The 16875-nt window shown below is 49.4% G+C and overlaps 1 protein-coding gene and 1 long non-coding RNA gene across 35 annotated transcripts in view; one reads left to right on the top strand and one right to left on the bottom strand.

Moving 5' to 3' along the window:
* SESN1 (sestrin 1) overlaps positions 1-16875 on the bottom strand; it is a 73296-nt gene that overhangs the window by 6373 nt on the left and 50048 nt on the right. For 3 of the 34 annotated variants that reach the window (XM_046939623.1, XM_046939622.1, XM_046939624.1), the window contains 3 exons: positions 2015-2080; positions 1390-1466; positions 940-1140 (listed from right to left, as the gene is read on the bottom strand). In XM_046939623.1, the coding sequence (XP_046795579.1) occupies positions 940-1140; positions 1390-1398 (210 nt within the window). In that variant the 5' untranslated portion in view covers positions 1399-1466; positions 2015-2080. Of the gene's footprint in view, positions 1-939; positions 1141-1389; positions 1467-1577; positions 1664-2014; positions 2081-2381; positions 3180-3587; positions 4391-5275; positions 5421-5798; positions 6701-16875 lie in introns of those variants that run through there. The other 31 variants (XM_004940327.5, XM_419796.7, XM_046939630.1 and 28 more) reach the window with 27 other exon arrangements.
* On the top strand, positions 6810-8670 carry LOC121110447. Its single transcript, XR_005858898.2, has 2 exons — positions 6810-6940; positions 7090-8670. It is a non-coding gene; the product is annotated as an uncharacterized LOC121110447 (long non-coding RNA).

Genomic DNA, 16875 nt, shown 5'->3' with positions numbered 1-16875 from the left:
AAAACACGATTGTGATACAGAAAACAAAGTTTGCGCTTTACGACAATTACTGTAAGTCATCATTTCCTCAAAATACTCAAGAATAAGACTGGAAGTGTTCAAAGATTGAAAAAAAAATTAAAAAAAAAAAGAGAGACTAACACATCTGCCCGTTTTGACGATTGTTCTCACACCATAAATATTCCTCATTTGTATACGCTCTAATGATGCTGGCCACAGCTGCAACATGTCTACACCCAGGGAGAAGTACAACCATAGACTCACTGCGTTGCTGCAGCGAGAGTGCCATACTGCGCAGTGGTCCCCAGAGTGAAGGAAACAGTGCTTCTAGATGAATCTTTACCAGCTAGAACAAAAACAGGTTGAAACGCATAGAGCAAGAAGAACTAAAGGGTAGCTTTGCAGCAGATTAAAGTATCATTTATTCCAACAGTAATGCTCTTCCCATCAAATAAAGCTGCAGCCCGAATCTTTAATGTAACTTCAGCAGGCAAAGGCCACTGCACTGTCAGATTGGAAATGAAAAATTCAATCCCTCTGGGCAGACTACTTGCTCAGAACAGAGATTCAGAAACAGGAGGGGACCATGAAGTCAGAGGGAGGTGCATCGGATGGACCATGCACACAAAAAAGTCTTGAAAACCAGTTTCTGAGATACTAAGGAAACCAAAAATAAGCAACTGTTTATATTTTTGTAACACTTTTTTCTTCACCACATTCGCACCGAAGCTCTGAACATCAAGAACATCAAGTACTGGTCTTACAAAACAATTTGTACAGCAGACAGGAACAAACCTACTGTTCTTCCCCTCAGCTTCTAACGAAATGCCTCACCAACTAGAAAGTGCAGTAAGAACACAGTAAGAACTGCTAGTAAAAGAGATCAGAGATAAGTGCCAAAACAGCTGCTTCTGCTTGCTGCCGTGCGCTCCAGCGTACCATGATCCCGATGTAGTGCCGGTAATGAAGAGGGAGCGGGCCGTCCATCTGCAGCAGATAGTGCTGAGTTTTCAGAAAGCTTTCCAGATACTGTGGGTGGAAAACCATCACCAAGGTAACGTTGTCCAATCGGCCCAGCGTAGCGAAAGAGTCCGCAAACAGCGCGTGCATCATGGCGTCTTCGCTTCCCACTTGAACGGTCTGATTGAACAGAAAGGGCAATTAGCAATGTTGTCTCAGGCGCGCCAGTAAAACAGTAAACAAATGTATCGCCACAGCACCCGGAGCCCCAGTGAAAGGAATTACATGAGACAGCTGTTAATAGCATTAAATCAGCACATACAACGCCAGGCACGCAAAATGCCAAACGCTGATACCACCAGCAAAGGGAAACTTTTGCCTTTTTTGCTTTCTGTCGCGCAACGCTGACTTCTCGTTTCTAACCCTCACCTTCACCATCTTGAATGCCCCAAATTCATCCGAGCTTTCTATAGAAACAGCAAGCTAGCTGAAAAGAACAAACTTCACTGAGGAAAAAAGAAGGAAACAAGAAGCTAGTGAGGACAACGAGGGAGAAATAAAGGAGACCGAAGCTTAAGGCTCAGGAATTCCTAGAAAACCACAGGCATATCACCAACTTTTCCTCTGCTCCAAATCCTCCTACCAGCTGAGGAGAAGCACCAGAAATGCTCGGTCGCAGCACTCTGAAGTCTGACAGACAGTCAGAATGGCAGAGGCAGCTCAAGAAAATCTAACCCCAGAGCAGAGGGGCAGGTACCTGCTGGACCAGTAGGAAACTGTATCCAGACATTAACAAGGAAACAGGCACTCCTCCCCAGAACAGTATTGGGTTTCTCTACTGCTAGACTGCAGAACAGGATGTTTTGTAACCATTCCAGGGCTCGCTGCTTTTGCATATCAGAACGGTGGCCAAAATCTCACCAGGACTGAATGTGAACACAAGTGAAAATGTTCTGCAGTTCAGCAGCTGTCCTGAAACCAAGTGTGGGTTTCTACTAAAAGAACGTTCCTTAAAAGCATAAAGTTCACTGTGTACTTGAAAACACCACCGCACCTCCTTCTCTGGGATGAATCTGCTTGGTCCGTGTCCCAGCGGTCTAGGAATTCTTATGCCGAGTTCCTAGAAAAGAAAAACACACCATCTCAGCATTCGGTTATAAACAGCTTTTAGCTGCGGTTGCAAGAAAGAAAGGAATATGTCATTCAGAGCAGAGCTTATTTGGGTACTTCGGGTCCTCTGCCACGGGAACTTTTACTGGTACCGCTTGTACAAATGCTAATTATTTTCCTCCAAGTGCTTCATAAGTAGAGCACTTGTTTACAGCGCACAGCCCCGCTCCCGCAACAGAGAAGTGCAGCAACAAAGGCCCTGTCAGCTGCAGAAGACACACACAAACATACATATGCGCACACGCTCCGACCTGGTTCAGCAGCAGCAAAGTTGCACAGAGCATTTTTGGCAGGGTGTCCAGGACACGCTGTTCAGTACACAGCCGGCCGCCGTGCGGTTGTGCCACTGATACAGAACGAGCGCGGTGCTGTGCATCTGTCAGGAAACCAAACAGCTGTAACCCTCATCAGATCGCTTTTTCCCCCAACCTCAAAGAGGTCCCAAACTGCCAAAAGTACCCAATCTGTGTTTCCATCAGCTTTCTTTTTACGATAAGTGGCTGCTGGCAGAGGAAGGGGCTGCTCCCTGCACGCTGCCCTGGCCACATCCCGCTCCATGGCCGACACCGACCCAAACCCGCTCCGGCTGGGGCTGGACCCACGTGTGGCACCGGGGCACTCTGGGCACGGCAGAGCACTCACAGCCCTTCCAGGCTTCGTGCAAACAGAGCCCCCGAGGGCCGCCTGCCACATCCAGCTTCAAGCTTTGCTACATTTCCTCCACGTAGGCTGTTAGAAACAAGCAATCCCGGTCTCACTCACTGTTGCATTTTTTTTCTCTCTTTAGCTGAGGTTTCTATTTGCATGAGCAGAGATGTTATTAATCAGTTACTGTCCCCTGAACTTTCCCCTAAGATTAAAAACCAGCTTCCAAAAGCTCACAAACATCAGTACTACATCCATGTCAGATCTGCCGAAGCCCATCGGACTGCAGTGGCCCCCAGCCAGGTGCCCTCATTTCTCCAGTCCCACTGGGATAAACGGAGACCACAAACAGCTCCTACTGCGACCTCTTCACCTTTCCATGGGACTGCGAGGCCTGTGAGGTAGTTTTCCTCCTCAGGGTCCTGACATTCACAAACTGCTTCTGCTAAGCTGCTGGCAAGGCCACTTGTCACTATGGAATGGCATTTAGAACGTCCTCTCTGTAAAGCTCTGGTACAGCTCCTTGTCCCAGCTGCTATGGTACCAGCAAACCAGGGATATCTCACATGCAGACGTGAAGGAGACATCTGTGCACACGCTGCCATCGAGCAGGTGGGCCGCAGCATCTGCCAGCTTCGGCAGTCCAAGAGGAATACCCTGAAGTTTGATTCCTGACAACTGCATTTTGCTCTTCTTCTGTCCCAGAGAAGAGACCAAACTACAACGATTACACTGCATGTGACAGCTCCATCAGAAAGGCCCCCAACCCCCATAGGGTGACACCGTGCTTTCTGGGGGGCTGAGGAAGTCACCTTGCGTTCCCTCTGGTCCATAGATCCTGGCACCAACCCAGCCCTCAGGAAGCGCAGATCCACATCTCCATTCTGGTAGGGACGTGGCAAAGGCTATGTGAACGCTGCACGGCTCAATGCCTCAGTTTCCAACCTGCAAAATGGGGGTGAAAAATCTTTCTTCCTGAGTGCTGAGAGCAGAACTATACCTCCTGATACGGGGCATTTGGCTGCCACAGCCGTGGGGCTGCACAAGTTCTGGCCCATTAGAAGACTTCTGAAAACGGTCATTCATAGAAGCATAGAATCATAGAATGGCCTGGGTTGAAAAGGACCACAATGATCATCGAGTTTCAACTCCCCTGCTATGTGCAGGGTCGCCAACCACCAGACCAGGCTGCCCAGAGCCACATCCAGCCTGGCCTTAAATGCCTCCAGGGATGGGGCATCCACAACCTCCTTGGGCAGTCTGTTCCTACAGCAGACCTTTCAGAAACCGTTTTCCACTACTTTTTCCCCCCAGAATCAGCATCTATCCACATTCTTCCACATTGGAGATGCCTGATGTTTTGCAAGTACTCCCAGCGTCCCAACATCTCCATACGATACCAACAGCACAGCAGTAATGCTCAGAGCACTTCCAAAGGCTCTCCCCTTAGTTATACTGCATTCCCATACTTCACAGCTGCTCTTCCAAACATGTTCAGCCCCAGGAGCCCCACTCCCAGCCCCCCCTTCCCAGGCACGCTGCAGCCAAGGCAGGGTGCAGCACCCAAAGCTTCCCATGAAGATGCAACCCCAAAAGCACCCAGCCCAGTGAGGCTGAGCAGCAGCTGCAAACAACCACTATTTATTCTGCTTATTACAAAAGCGTAAGCAACTTTGATGTGGTTCCAGGTCAGCTGGTTGCACACCAAAGTGGCACCTCTGGAGGGAAGTGAGGCTTTGGCCATAAAAATGCTGTGAGGCCAGGGGAGACCACCTCAGAAATCAGAGAAAAGCCACCCCTGGTGGCTTATGGGATGCAGTTCACATCTCTGTATTGCCACTGTTTGTATTCCATAGGAACCACACATGCTGGATGCTTGACATGTCTGAATCTCCACGTCCCTCATCACCGCCATATCTGTGCATCTCACCTATTCCATTCATGCAACATTCCTGTGAGATAAGGCATGGGAATGATCTCCTGTTTAGAAAACAAAAGAAGAGAAACAGAAAGGCTTGGTGTCTAAGTGAGGCTGCCATAGGGAGCCCATTGGCTCTAGCCGAGCTCTTGAGTCACAGGCTGACTCCCTAACCAGCAGGCTGTGCCTGCTCAGAGACTTCTCAGCCAGGAGATGTGTGTTCCGTGCAAATGCACACCAAGACACAGCACTTCCAAGGGGAGATGGAGAAGTAACGAGGCAAGTCTGCAAACTGCACCGTGCTTCCCTCTTACCATTCTCTCTCACCTATTCGGTTCACTTCTTACATCCAACTCCACAATGCCAGAAACCTGCACAGTGTGCACGCTTGTGCTCAGAAGGCAACTTATCCAGGGGCACCCCCTTTACTTACAGCTTTTCTGTATCTTTAAGACTGTGAATCAAGCCCATTTGCAGGGAAATCTTTCAAGTATCCCGTCAGGAACAGCACTGCTAACAAATTTAAGGAAAGCCTTGAGATGGAAAGTTGAATGGCAAACGCTTGAAAGGTGTACTTAATACCTGAAGAACAACACGCCTCGGCTCCGTTGGCAACAGAACATCATCAGCTTTGGTTCTGAACCCCTTCAGAAGAAGCATCTCTTTTGAACAGACACCCGATGTCAGAGATTCCACCCCGAAACACAGAAGCAGGGATGCCGGGCTCCTGGAATGGGCACAGCTGCTGCCGCACAGCTAAGCCTAAAGCGCTACCTCAGCTCCCGCCCCCTCCCCATCTGCAGGCTCCCAGCAGCTGAGGCCCTTCCTTCTGTCACATAAACCTCTCCCCAAACCCAACCACTCGGTTGGAGGAGTGCGGCGACGGCCACTGAAGCACAAATTCAGGCTGCCCCGGACTAACACGGCGAGTCACCCAGCTCTCCTCAGGTACAGTGAGCACCAGTACCAAACGCTGCATCTCCCCGACACCTCCAAGGAGCGGGGAATCATCCCTAAGGCTCAGGAAGCCTTCGCTGCCCCCTCCACGAGCCGCCACAGCCGCGCTGTGCCGTGGGCGGGCCACGGAGCCGGAGTTTTCCCTCACCTCTAAGGATAAGCCGCTGTTTCGATCTCCCTCTACGCTTACCGTCTCCGGGCTGATGGGCGCTCAGCTTGAAAGCCGCACTTTCGGTTGTGCCGACACGGCAGCCCCGGGGGGCTCCCTTAGCAGACGGGCGGCTTTAGGAAATAAAACAGATCCGGACACGAAGAGTACGGATTAAACACTTCCTAACGACGGAGAAAATATCCCTCAACACCTACATCATTTCTAAAGACGGGGCTGGACAGAACCGCTGGCTTTTCCTATTCTGCTCATTTACCCACCCCCTGAAGCATCCGCGGCTGCCTCACAACACAGCACAGCACAGCACAGGCGGTACGACGGCAGAAAGCGCTGCGGCCGCCCGCCCCGTGCCATCCCCGGCTCTGAGCCGTCGCGCAGCCCAGCAGCAGACATGCCCGCACATGCACGGACGCGGCCCCAGAGACCGCGGCACCGACCCTCCGTCCCAGCGCCGCAGCAGGGAGGCGAGACTCGGAAGGAAGGTCTGCCACCTCCCCGCCGCGAGCACCGACTAAGCTGCCGCTACGCGGGAGACGCAGAAGGGAGCGAGTTTAACCGAGGCGGTTACGGCCGCGCGATGCCGAAGCCGAGCAGTCGGTGCTCCGAGGCGCCGTCCGCGCGAGGCAGCGCCGGCAGCGTTCGGAGCTGCCCGTTAGTACGGTAAAGAAGGATTTCCCGAGCCAAACTTCAAGGAGCATTTCTTCCTTCCCCCAAATAACGCCGCCGCACAGCGTGCTTACGCCTGCAACGAGCTCATCTCGAGAAGCGCGACCCCCCCTCCGCCCGCGGTACCTGCTGCTGGGGGCCCGACCTGCCCAGCCTCATGCCGGCTCCCCGGGCCGGGCCTCACCGCGCTCCGCACAGCCCCGCTCGGCTCTGCCGCACCGCCCGCCGCCGCCGCCGCCGCCGGGCCGCCCTCCTCGCCGGGCGGGGCAACCCCGGCCCGGCCCGCCCCGCCCCGCCGACACGAGCCCCGCGCCCGCCCCCCGTGCCCCCGCAATGTGCCCGGCAGTCTGCGGGCAGCGCCTGGGCCGCTCGTCCTTTCTTAGACCACCGCAGCTCCTTCCCTCGTTCGGCAGAGGGTCCCCGCCTCCTCTCGAGCACCGCCACCGCCACCGCAGGTACAGGAGGCCGAGCTTCGCAGGTAGCAGTGTGACTAAGCACGCTGCCGCGCAGATGTGGCCCGGCGCCCGATCCCGAGATCGCGGCAGCGCTGGGCAAACAGACGTTTTGCAATGCCGTCAGCAAAACACTCGGCCTTTGTTTGCAGCGCTCCGTGCCTCTGGTCGACCCCCCGGCGCTGCCGGCTCCTACCTCGAAGGTCTGGGGCTCCGTGACACCCGTTCACACAGAGGGTGGTGACGCACTGGAACAGGTTGCCCAAGGAGGCTGTGGATGCCCCATCCCTGGAGGCATTCAAGGCCAGGCTGGATGTGGCTCTGGGCAGCCTGGTCTGGTGGTTGGCGACCCTGCATGTAGCAGGGGGTTGAAACTCGATGATCACTGCGGTCCTTTTCAACCCAGGCCGTTCTATGGCTCTGTGATTAGTCCAGAAGAGATGAGTCTCTGAACCAGAGCCCAGGGTTTTTGAATCTCTCATAGCAGTCTATGATTTAAGAGAACTGCCAAACCGTTTTCCGTCACATACTTAGAATTAAAATGATGGAGCGGTTTGGAGGGTACCCCTGAAGGTACACATCCAGGGGAGAAAGGCTTCTGGCCTGCGATTGGCATTGCCACAGAGCCAGTGCCGGGCCTTCACAAGCTGCGCTGTTGCAGCAAAGCGGGGAAATCCCACAACTCTGAACTTTACACTTCTGTTAAGTATAAAACTGAACGCTGCAAAGCTTCACAGCTGGCTCCAGGTGTACAGATCTCGCAGCCAATTGCAGAAAACACTGAGGATGGTGCTGAAAGCACCGATGCGGCTCAAAGCACGGATTCTGCACAGTTGTGGTGTTAAAGCTGCTCCAGGGAGGCCTCATTGCAGCCTTCCAGTGCTTGGAAGGAGCTTACAAACGGGAGGGGGACTGACTTTTGTCCAGGTACATAGTGATAGGATGAGGGGGAATGGATTTAAGCTGAAAGAGAGGAGATTTGGGTTATATGTTAGGAAGAAATTCCTCACTCAGAAGGCGGTGAGGCGCTGGCACAGCTGCCCAGAGAAGCTGTGGTGCCCCATCCCTGGAGGCGCTCAAGGCCAGGTCGGATGGGGCCCTGGGCAGCTGAGCTGGGGGGTGGCAGCTGGATGATCTTTGAGGTCCCTTCCAACCTAAGCCATTTTGTGATTCTTTCCTTCCCAAACACCACTACCTCTCTGGGCTGCAGATTTCCTTTGAGGAGCAAAGGGCTGTTCTGCTTCTGAAGGCTTTGCTGTTATGCTGAATTACGTGGAGATGAACAAGCGTCACAGCTCCACGCCTGGGGACTCGGCTGTACACTGCTCAGTTTCTCCAGCAGTGAAGCGTGCTTTACAGCTGCTTGCACTTCATAAAGTGCTCAGCAGAAGCGTGGAAAAAGAAGAATGTGGTACTGGCAAGGAAGGCTCCGTTTGGTGAGCTAATAAAACAAATGGATGAAGAGCGTGGTTTTAATTCCCACTGGCTACTTCTTCACTGCCGGCCAAAACATGACAGAGAGACGTGAAATGGGCTCCTGCTGCAACACAGGCAGAGGGCTGGCTTGGGCTCAGGGAAGCTGTTGAAAAACAAAGTCGTTACCTGAACAGTTGAAATGCAAGAAAATATCTGACCCTAAAAAACCTTCCTGGACGTTAGATGGAGTGTTATGCCCTTCAGTGAGTTTGTTAACATCCTTGGAAGAACAAAATAAAGTAGAGATACAAAGGGCAGCACTCAGTTGTCCGAAGTGTTTTTCTGTTTCCCCACAGTGGCTGACTGCCCTGCCTGGACATTCATGAGGAAGCCTGTTCACACACACACAGACTCCACAGATGCTCGTTTTTCTCTGCCATCATCCCAGGGACGTTTTCTCCCACCATGCAGCCAACTCTACAGCAGAAATTTCTACCACGTTCTTTGCTTTCTGCATCAGGACAGATGAAGACAGGGACGTGTCAGAACAAGCGTGCACAAAGGGGAAGAGGAAGTCGCGCAGCTGCCTCAAACAAATAAGTGTTCTTAAAAGCTCTCCCATTGAGTCTGGGTCCACAAGCTCTGCCCAGGCCCAGGTACATCCCTGCAGCAGGATCTCAGCACCCTGCTCTGCTGCCAGTGCTTTGTCCTCACGGCACTCGCATGCCCGTTTCCACACTGCAACTCTCCCAGCTCAAGGAGCGCACAGAACCGAGCCATGTGCTGATCTGTAAATCACTGTGCAGCTGTACGCTGAGAGGGCTTCCCTTTCGAGGCCACCCTGCGTGACCCGGGCAGTGCTAGGAGGCATATGGCTGGGTGCCGGCACAAGGCTTGCTTGAGGACTGACAAGTGGGGCACCCCGTGCAGCTGGGGACATGGGGACAGACTTATGGACAGTTTGCATAACTTGAGCTCATGAGACATTCCTCGGTACATCTGACCATGTATCAATGCAAGTCTACACAGATGCAGTGAAATGCTCATAAAGGGAAAAAAAAACATTGTTTTTTTTAACATGAAAATACAGATCATAGAATCATAGAATGGCCTGGGTTGAAAAGGACCACAAAGATCATCGAGTTTCAACCCCCTGCTATGTGCAGGGTCGCCAACCAGCAGACCAGGCTGCCCAGAGCCACATCCAGCCTGGCCTTGAATGCCTCCAGGGATGGGGCATCCACATTCTCCTTGGGCAACCTGTCACAGTGATACCAAGTGTCCTTTGAGAGAAAGCCCATATGACAGAAACGCTTAAGAAGTCACCTCAAGCAAACAACACCTAAAGCAGGGAAACTTCCATAAAACTTCCATAAAAGTTGCTTGCGTAAAAGGATGGCGTTCAGCACCTGTGCTAGCTAGGTTAAGTCATCAGAAACGCAGCCCCTCCTTACTGCCACAGCAAAAGAAATGCAGGAGTGAAGCTAAAAGGAGACAAGTCAGTTAAATGTGAGAAGCCTGATCCTGCATACACACGTCTTCACTTACCCTCTGTCACTTGGGAGTGGTGCCATGTTGGCCTAACAGTGACTTTGGGAGTAAAGTTCAGCACAAACAGATGACTCTGAAGAACTGGCAAGCCAGCATCTTACATTCTTTCCATAGAAAAGCTATCCAAGCGGGAGCACTTAAATGCCTGTTACTGCAATGCCCCAGATAGGAGCTTGTGGATGCCCCATCCCTTGGAGGCATTCAAGGCCAGGCTGGATGTGGCTCTGGGCAGCCTGGTCTGGTGGTTGGCAACCCTGCACATAGCAGGGGGGTTGAAACTCGATGATCATTGTGGTCCTTTTCAACCCAGGCCATTCTATGATTCTGTGATATCGCATCAATATCTCTGAGGATGATCAGACGATTCTTCCACACAGAGACCTAGAAATAAAAACAAGTGGTTCCCTGCTACTCTGAGGTACTTGATTTAGTTCTTAGAACTGCATTTCTCTCTATTGCGTTTTTTTTTTTCCACAAGACATTGCTCACTTTGGCAAGATGCAGTGATTTCAGCAGCATGGCTATAAACGCCAACATTTGAGGCTGAGTGCCCTCGAGCCCTGTGCCGTCTGGAGGCTGAGGATGGGTGCTGTGCCCCACACACAGCTGCGCCTGCTGAAGGGTCACTGCTCCATACGGGGACTCTTCCCCTAAGAGCTCCTGCTTAGGGAACAGGACACGGTGCTGCGTTCAGTCCACGCGAGCCATCCCAGATTTATTAGTAGAGATTTGTTTCTGTTTGCTTCTGTTTTATTGTTCTTATTTTTACAATTGTTTCGGCTCATTCTGACTAATGGAGGTTAGGCATTGCTAACCACAAAAAAAAAAGACATCCCGGGGGGGACAGTGACTGCTAGCGGAGCAGCAGGAATAAAAGCATGGGGGCAACGATCTCTTCAGCCCGAAGAGCCGGAGCAGCCCCACCTCAGCTGGCGCCGCGATGAGGTCACCGGGTGCTTCAGCTGTGACTAAGCAGCCCCACACCAGCAGCTCCGAACCTTTCCTGGTGGATTCCTCTCATTCCTGCCTGTCCACAGCCACTGCCCTTTTCATAACAAACTTCTCCTCTTCTCCTCTATGCCTTTGTTATTCGCTTATTTCTAAAATAGCAAAAATGTTTATCGCGATAACAACAGGGGAGGTGCAGCAATTAAACCATTAATTACAGCGATGAAAGAATTTAAATTAAGCAGAAGAATATCTCCTTCCATCAACGGGTCAAGAAAAAATTATCAGAATTTCAAAGCATTCCTTTTTATATAATCTTAACAATCTGATCTGTCAGTCTTCAAAAAGCATACTCTATTATTAGGGTCAGTACATAACTCTAGGGAGGAGGGTAAACTGTTTTTGATAGATATACCTAAGTCTACATTCTTGCCGTGTGTGTCAAAAGACACCAGCTCTGAGGAATGGCACCGCACCTGACACCCTTACAGCAGGGACAAGAACAAGTTGTTTAGGAGGAAAAAGGGCTGAAAATGGGCCACGTTGAGAGGTACGTTCAGAGCAGCACACGGAAGCGTTCTATCTCATAGCCTTTAGGACTGCAAGGCTGGCTATGACTAAAACTGTTACAATACTAAGAGATGATATTCTCTCTTCTTTTAAGCATATGCCTCCTTGAAATGCAATTTTTTTTCTGTGTATAGCTCTTTACTTACGTGCTGCTTCCTACTTACAGGGCAGCGTCTTCAGCTCTGGAGGGCAAACGACATGCTACTAATCAAGGGGTTTTGAGCAATTACAAATGAGGCGATCCCCAGCCCACTGCAGCCCCCAAAAAGATGCAGCCTCTTTTCTCTCAGAGCTGGAAGAGGCTGTAAGGTTCAGCTGTCACGTCTGAGCTGCTCTCACATCTGACTGACTTCAACTCGCCAGGCTCCAGCAACTCCAGTGGCTTTATGTTCTCTGAGCTATGGTTGGTCACTCAGGACTCTTACGCCAGTCATTCTTCTAGCTTGTTCTACCTTTGCTTAAGATTGCTACAGCTCTCATCTCTAAACCATGTTGTTTTTTTTCCTCCCCCTCAAACTTGCTTCAAATTTAACCTCCCCTTCTATAGTTATTAGGCAGCAGAAGCATGAAGTTTAATTTAGGGAGCTACAAGAAGTTGAGATCTTGAGATTATTCACACTTTGGCAAAGACAAAAACAGATTTACGGTTTCTAAGACTACCCCAAATAGGCAGATTAAAGCTTAATAGATTGAAAGAATGCCTGACTAGATTATTCTTTCCCTTTTTCTGTGAACGTACACAGTTCCTCCAATGCTGATAAACAGCAACTGAGCTACAGGAGTTGTTTGTCTGGCTTGCTGTGAACGTTCCATGTCAGAAATGTGGGTTCTTCTACTGTTGTTCTGGAAGGGTTTGTGCACTACACAGGAATACTCTGGTTAACATCCCACCCCTTAGACACATCTCTCCCACATGGAAAGTCTGTGTTAACTGGTTTCAGAACTGACCTTGGTAACTCACTGATAACTTCTGATCTTCTAGTGGATGGAGACTGCAAGGAGAAGGGATCAGTTGTCCAGCAGATTGCCATTCTCTGGAAAATGGAGTATCTGCAGGCAGCCAACACCCTGCACTCTCTCTCAAGAGTAAATAAACATTGAGATTTAACCCCCCTCACTTTACCTTAGTAAAAGAGTGTAGTTGGAGTTTACAAAATTTTCCTTTTCTTAAATGAAATGTACAGCTGTCCAGCACTGGTTTAGCCTACAGAGGTCTCTGGTCTCCCCAGACTGCCAGGCCAAAGAAACACCCATGGCACTTCACACACGTGGGGCTGGGATCCATTTTGCTCTTTCTCAGGTACTTTCTCCCTGAGATGAAGAATGTAAGGAGACAAATATCCTTTCTCGGTTGAGTGAAAATTCACCCTTGGGAACTGTCTGCACCTCCAAGTCCTTATAATTGATTCAATTAAGAGCAAGGAGATAATGCAATACCTTATTTGCCACACTATTTGGAATGCTGTCAGACCGTTCTGCACCACTGTTTGTGTGAAGATGCTGCTGGAATGCCTGTCCTACATGGATGGAAGTTGCCTTATCACTCTGGGCAACCTACTGCAAACAAAACCTTTCACACAATGCAAATGTGCCCCTTCAAAGCAAGAGGAGGCCAGCTGAATCATCTCTATGTGAATTTGTTTCTTATTTCTTTAGAACTGCATTTGACCCCCAAGATAGCCTCATAAGAAAAAAGGAAAAGAAAAAAGGGAAACACAGCTTACTAATAGCTTCTCACAAGAATCAGACACAGTGGCAAGCACTGGGGAAAAAAACAACAACAGACTTTAAGAGTACTGGAGTATTAATCAGGCTTATTGGAATTGAGCGTGACCAAAGCGACCCAGAGCTGCAAGGTTGTGAAGTTACAGGGAGCATGCAGGAGATGCTGTGTCAGTGTCCTGTGAAGAAGTTGCTACAAAAACCTGCAGCACATACAGGTATACAACCCAGAAGTTGTTCTCTTCACTGAACATCATCTTTGCCCTTGTGGGGCACAGGTGTGGATCCAGAAAACTGCTTGGAACTCTGAAAGGAGGCTCATACCTGACTGTTTTGATGTTAAAGTACAACAAACAAAAAGCTTACTTCTGCAGAGCCTTCACAAAAGAACAAGCAGAACAGCAGTTGGAAAATGCTTTGCTACAGTTAGAATTGAGTTAACCCTTAAACTCACACATATGCACAGTACAGCCAAAACCTAAGTGATTTGCCTGCTTTTAAATAAATTCGGTGTTTTCCCTATGAAAATAAAAGTGACAAGAACAGAATGCAGTGAAAGAATGCCACATCATCTAACACACTTCAAGATTCTCAGCTATTTTTCTAGAACTTGATCGTTAAAGCAAGATAAAATCAAGTGAAACGGTACTAAACGAATATGGGAAGTACTCCTAGAGATTCAGGGACCCTTAAAACAGCAAGAGCAGTTTGGGGAACTGTTTTGTGGCTTTCAGACACTTTGCACTTTCAGGCACATCTTAACACACCTCAGAGCATCAGACAGGAAAACAGAAATCAGTTATCTTATTTTCAGTTTCCACGGTCTAGATGTGAGCCAAATAACGTGTGGTAGTTATCTAAGTTTGTGAGCTTGGGAAAACCATTAGATCTTTATTAGATCCATATGTCTACAAAGCTGTATTCTTCTAGCATCTTCTGCCCTATCTTGATGTCGTAAGGTTCTAAGTTCCTAAAGACTGATTGATTCTATCCCCATATTTAATATACAGAGCCAAGTACAGTAATGCTATAGGTTTTATCAACTCCTTTAGGACATTATCTTGGCAAAAAAGTACAAAATGAAGTAATATAACCCTAGTAGACTATCCCATATCATTTATCTATTTTTTTTTTAACTGCTGCAAGTAGATCATCCTCCACCCATGATTGCTCCAGGTCCCTGTGGGCCCAGCAGGGAGCTGCCCCCTGAGGACCATCTCTGCCCTGCTCCCAGCAGAAGTGGCAGCTCTGAGGAGCCCCAGGGTGGGCACAGAGGGCTTCTAAACACTACTGATGATACATATCTCTGTCTAGCACAGTAATGTTTCAGTATCTTTGTAGTTCCTGGAGTTCTGTGGAGCTTGGAGAGCTTGCCCAGTGTGTCCAAGACAACCCAGCCTTCCACTGAGCTGTATTCAGAATCACTTCCTTGCTCTCCTACATACACTGCCACCTCAGTCCTCTTCTGCTGGCCAAAGAGAATTACAGAGTCACAAAGTATCCCGAGTTGAAAGGGACTCACAAGGATCCTCAAGTCTAACTGCCAGCTTTCACACAGGAACACTCAAAAATGAATGCACATTTCCAAACCATTCCCCAGACACTCCGTGAACTCTGGCATTCAGGGCCATGCCCACAGCCCTGGGCAGCCTATTCATGCCCACCGCCCTCTGGTGCAGACCCTGTCCCTAACCCCCACTGCCCCTCCCCTGACACAGCTCCATGCCGTTCCCTCGGGCCCTGTCGCAGTCACACAGAGCAGAGCTCAGCACTGCCCCTCAGCTCCCTGTGAGGAGCTGCAGCCACCATGAGGGCTTCCCTCAGCTCCTCTGCTCTGGGCCGAGCAAACCCAGGGACCTCAGCTGCTCCCACACACCTTGCCCTGCAGACCCTACACCATCTTCACAGCCTTCCTCTAATAGCTTTATGTCCCTCTGACATACTGGCCCCCAGCGCACGCCCAGTGCTGGAGGTGAGGCCGCACAGCACAGAGCAGAGCAGGACAAGCCCTCCCCTCACCCAGTGGCAGTGCTGGGCCAGGTGCCCCCAAGCTATACTTGGCCCTTTGGACTGCTGAGGCACACTGCTGCCTCATGTTCAACTTGCCATCAGCCAGAACCCTCAGATCCAATGGTTTCAGGTCCCTACAGGACAGTCCTAAGACCACAGCAAGATTCATGCAGCTGAGCTGCTTGGGATCTCAGCAAAGCCACAAACTTTTCTGGGCTTTGCAGCGCTCCCTGCAATTATGACATTTAAACAGTGGAGCTGCTAGTTCCTTCATCCACTTACCTCCTCCAGTACATATTTGCTACTGGAACTAAGTCAAAACAGGCTTGAAACCAATTCTCACACTTTCTGTTCAAACACAGTGAAGTGTCTTTATTTGTGGTTGTTTTTTAGTTTAGGTTATTTATTTATTTATTTTAAAGAAATTAACCATATATTGGAACTTAGCTATAAAACCACTGTTTGTTAACAATCATCATTTTAAAACAACCGCATGCTATATTGTGAGAGGAAAGGCCAGCTGCCACTCTTGGACCACCCTGGCTAGTCACTGTACAGCATTTTAAACGATATACTTCACAAGTCTTAAAGGCCAGCACTGTAAGCGTAGGTCCTCAGACTCAAGTGTGCTGCAGCCACACAAAGTGAATACAGCAGACGTACCACAAAAGACACAGCACTCTTAGGTTTTGATAGTAGTTTGACTGCAAAAATGTTGATTCTATCATTAAAGCATTAGAGTGTTTTCAGCTGTCAGAGGAATTATGGCACAACTACAAGTAAATAAACATAAACGCCCACATACAATACCAAGCAAACACAGATTTTACTAAGAGTATTAAAATGGCGATGGTGTCCTTCAAGATGGGCTCTGGTGCTTATAGTTGACATTTGAGCTTATAAATTCTGTTATACAGAATATGAAGCGATAGCATTCAAACACCTCCTCACGTTGTCAGTAAGGCTACAAACCTATACCTGCCCTATTTCTCCCCAGAGTAACTCCTGCCAGCAGGGCTTCCAAGGCAGCAAGACAACACAGCAAACGAAAACTTGGCCAGGCCTGAACCAAGCCTGCACTGCCAATGAAGATGCAGCCATGTTCACTGAAGTTTATACACTAAACTACCAGCAAAAAATCTGGTTTGTTTGCTGACATGCCTGTATCACTAACAACAGCAGAGAAGATGATTTCTCATGATTGGGGTGTATTTGTCATCTTGCTGAGAACATCTCCTCATGGGATAGACTACCACAAAAATCATTAACTTCTTTATTCCAGAAAAAAAGCTGGCCCTAAGTATTTGCATTTACTGATGTAAATGTATTCCCTGTTTTAGAAGATAAATTTTATAAGAGTAACAAATTTGACTTTAAAAATGTAGACATACTATCGCACTCTTCTGAAGTGGGAATGGCTGAGCCCACCCAGGTTAGGATAGCAGCCACCAAAGGCCAGAGACTGACTCCTAGAGCTGTAGGTAATAGGGAATTGCTTGGCCAAGTTAGCTAGAATTAGAGTTGAGAGGGATTACTAGATGATGGTTAAAAGAATTAACTGAGACTGAACTGAGTCCAGGAGAAATCACTTGGGCGGGCTTAGATGTGGGGCTCCCAGAGAAACCAGGTTTAGAGGCCTGCATTGGAATTCAAACTGACAATGACTGACAGTTCAAGCATCAGGCTTGGGATAAAGCAAGAGCTCCTGCGGGTAGATAGAA

The sequence above is a fragment of the Gallus gallus genome, chromosome 3, assembly GCF_016699485.2.
Source record: "Gallus gallus isolate bGalGal1 chromosome 3, bGalGal1.mat.broiler.GRCg7b, whole genome shotgun sequence".
Taxonomy (NCBI): Eukaryota; Metazoa; Chordata; class Aves; order Galliformes; family Phasianidae; genus Gallus; species Gallus gallus.
This window is presented reverse-complemented; position numbering and strand designations above follow the sequence as displayed.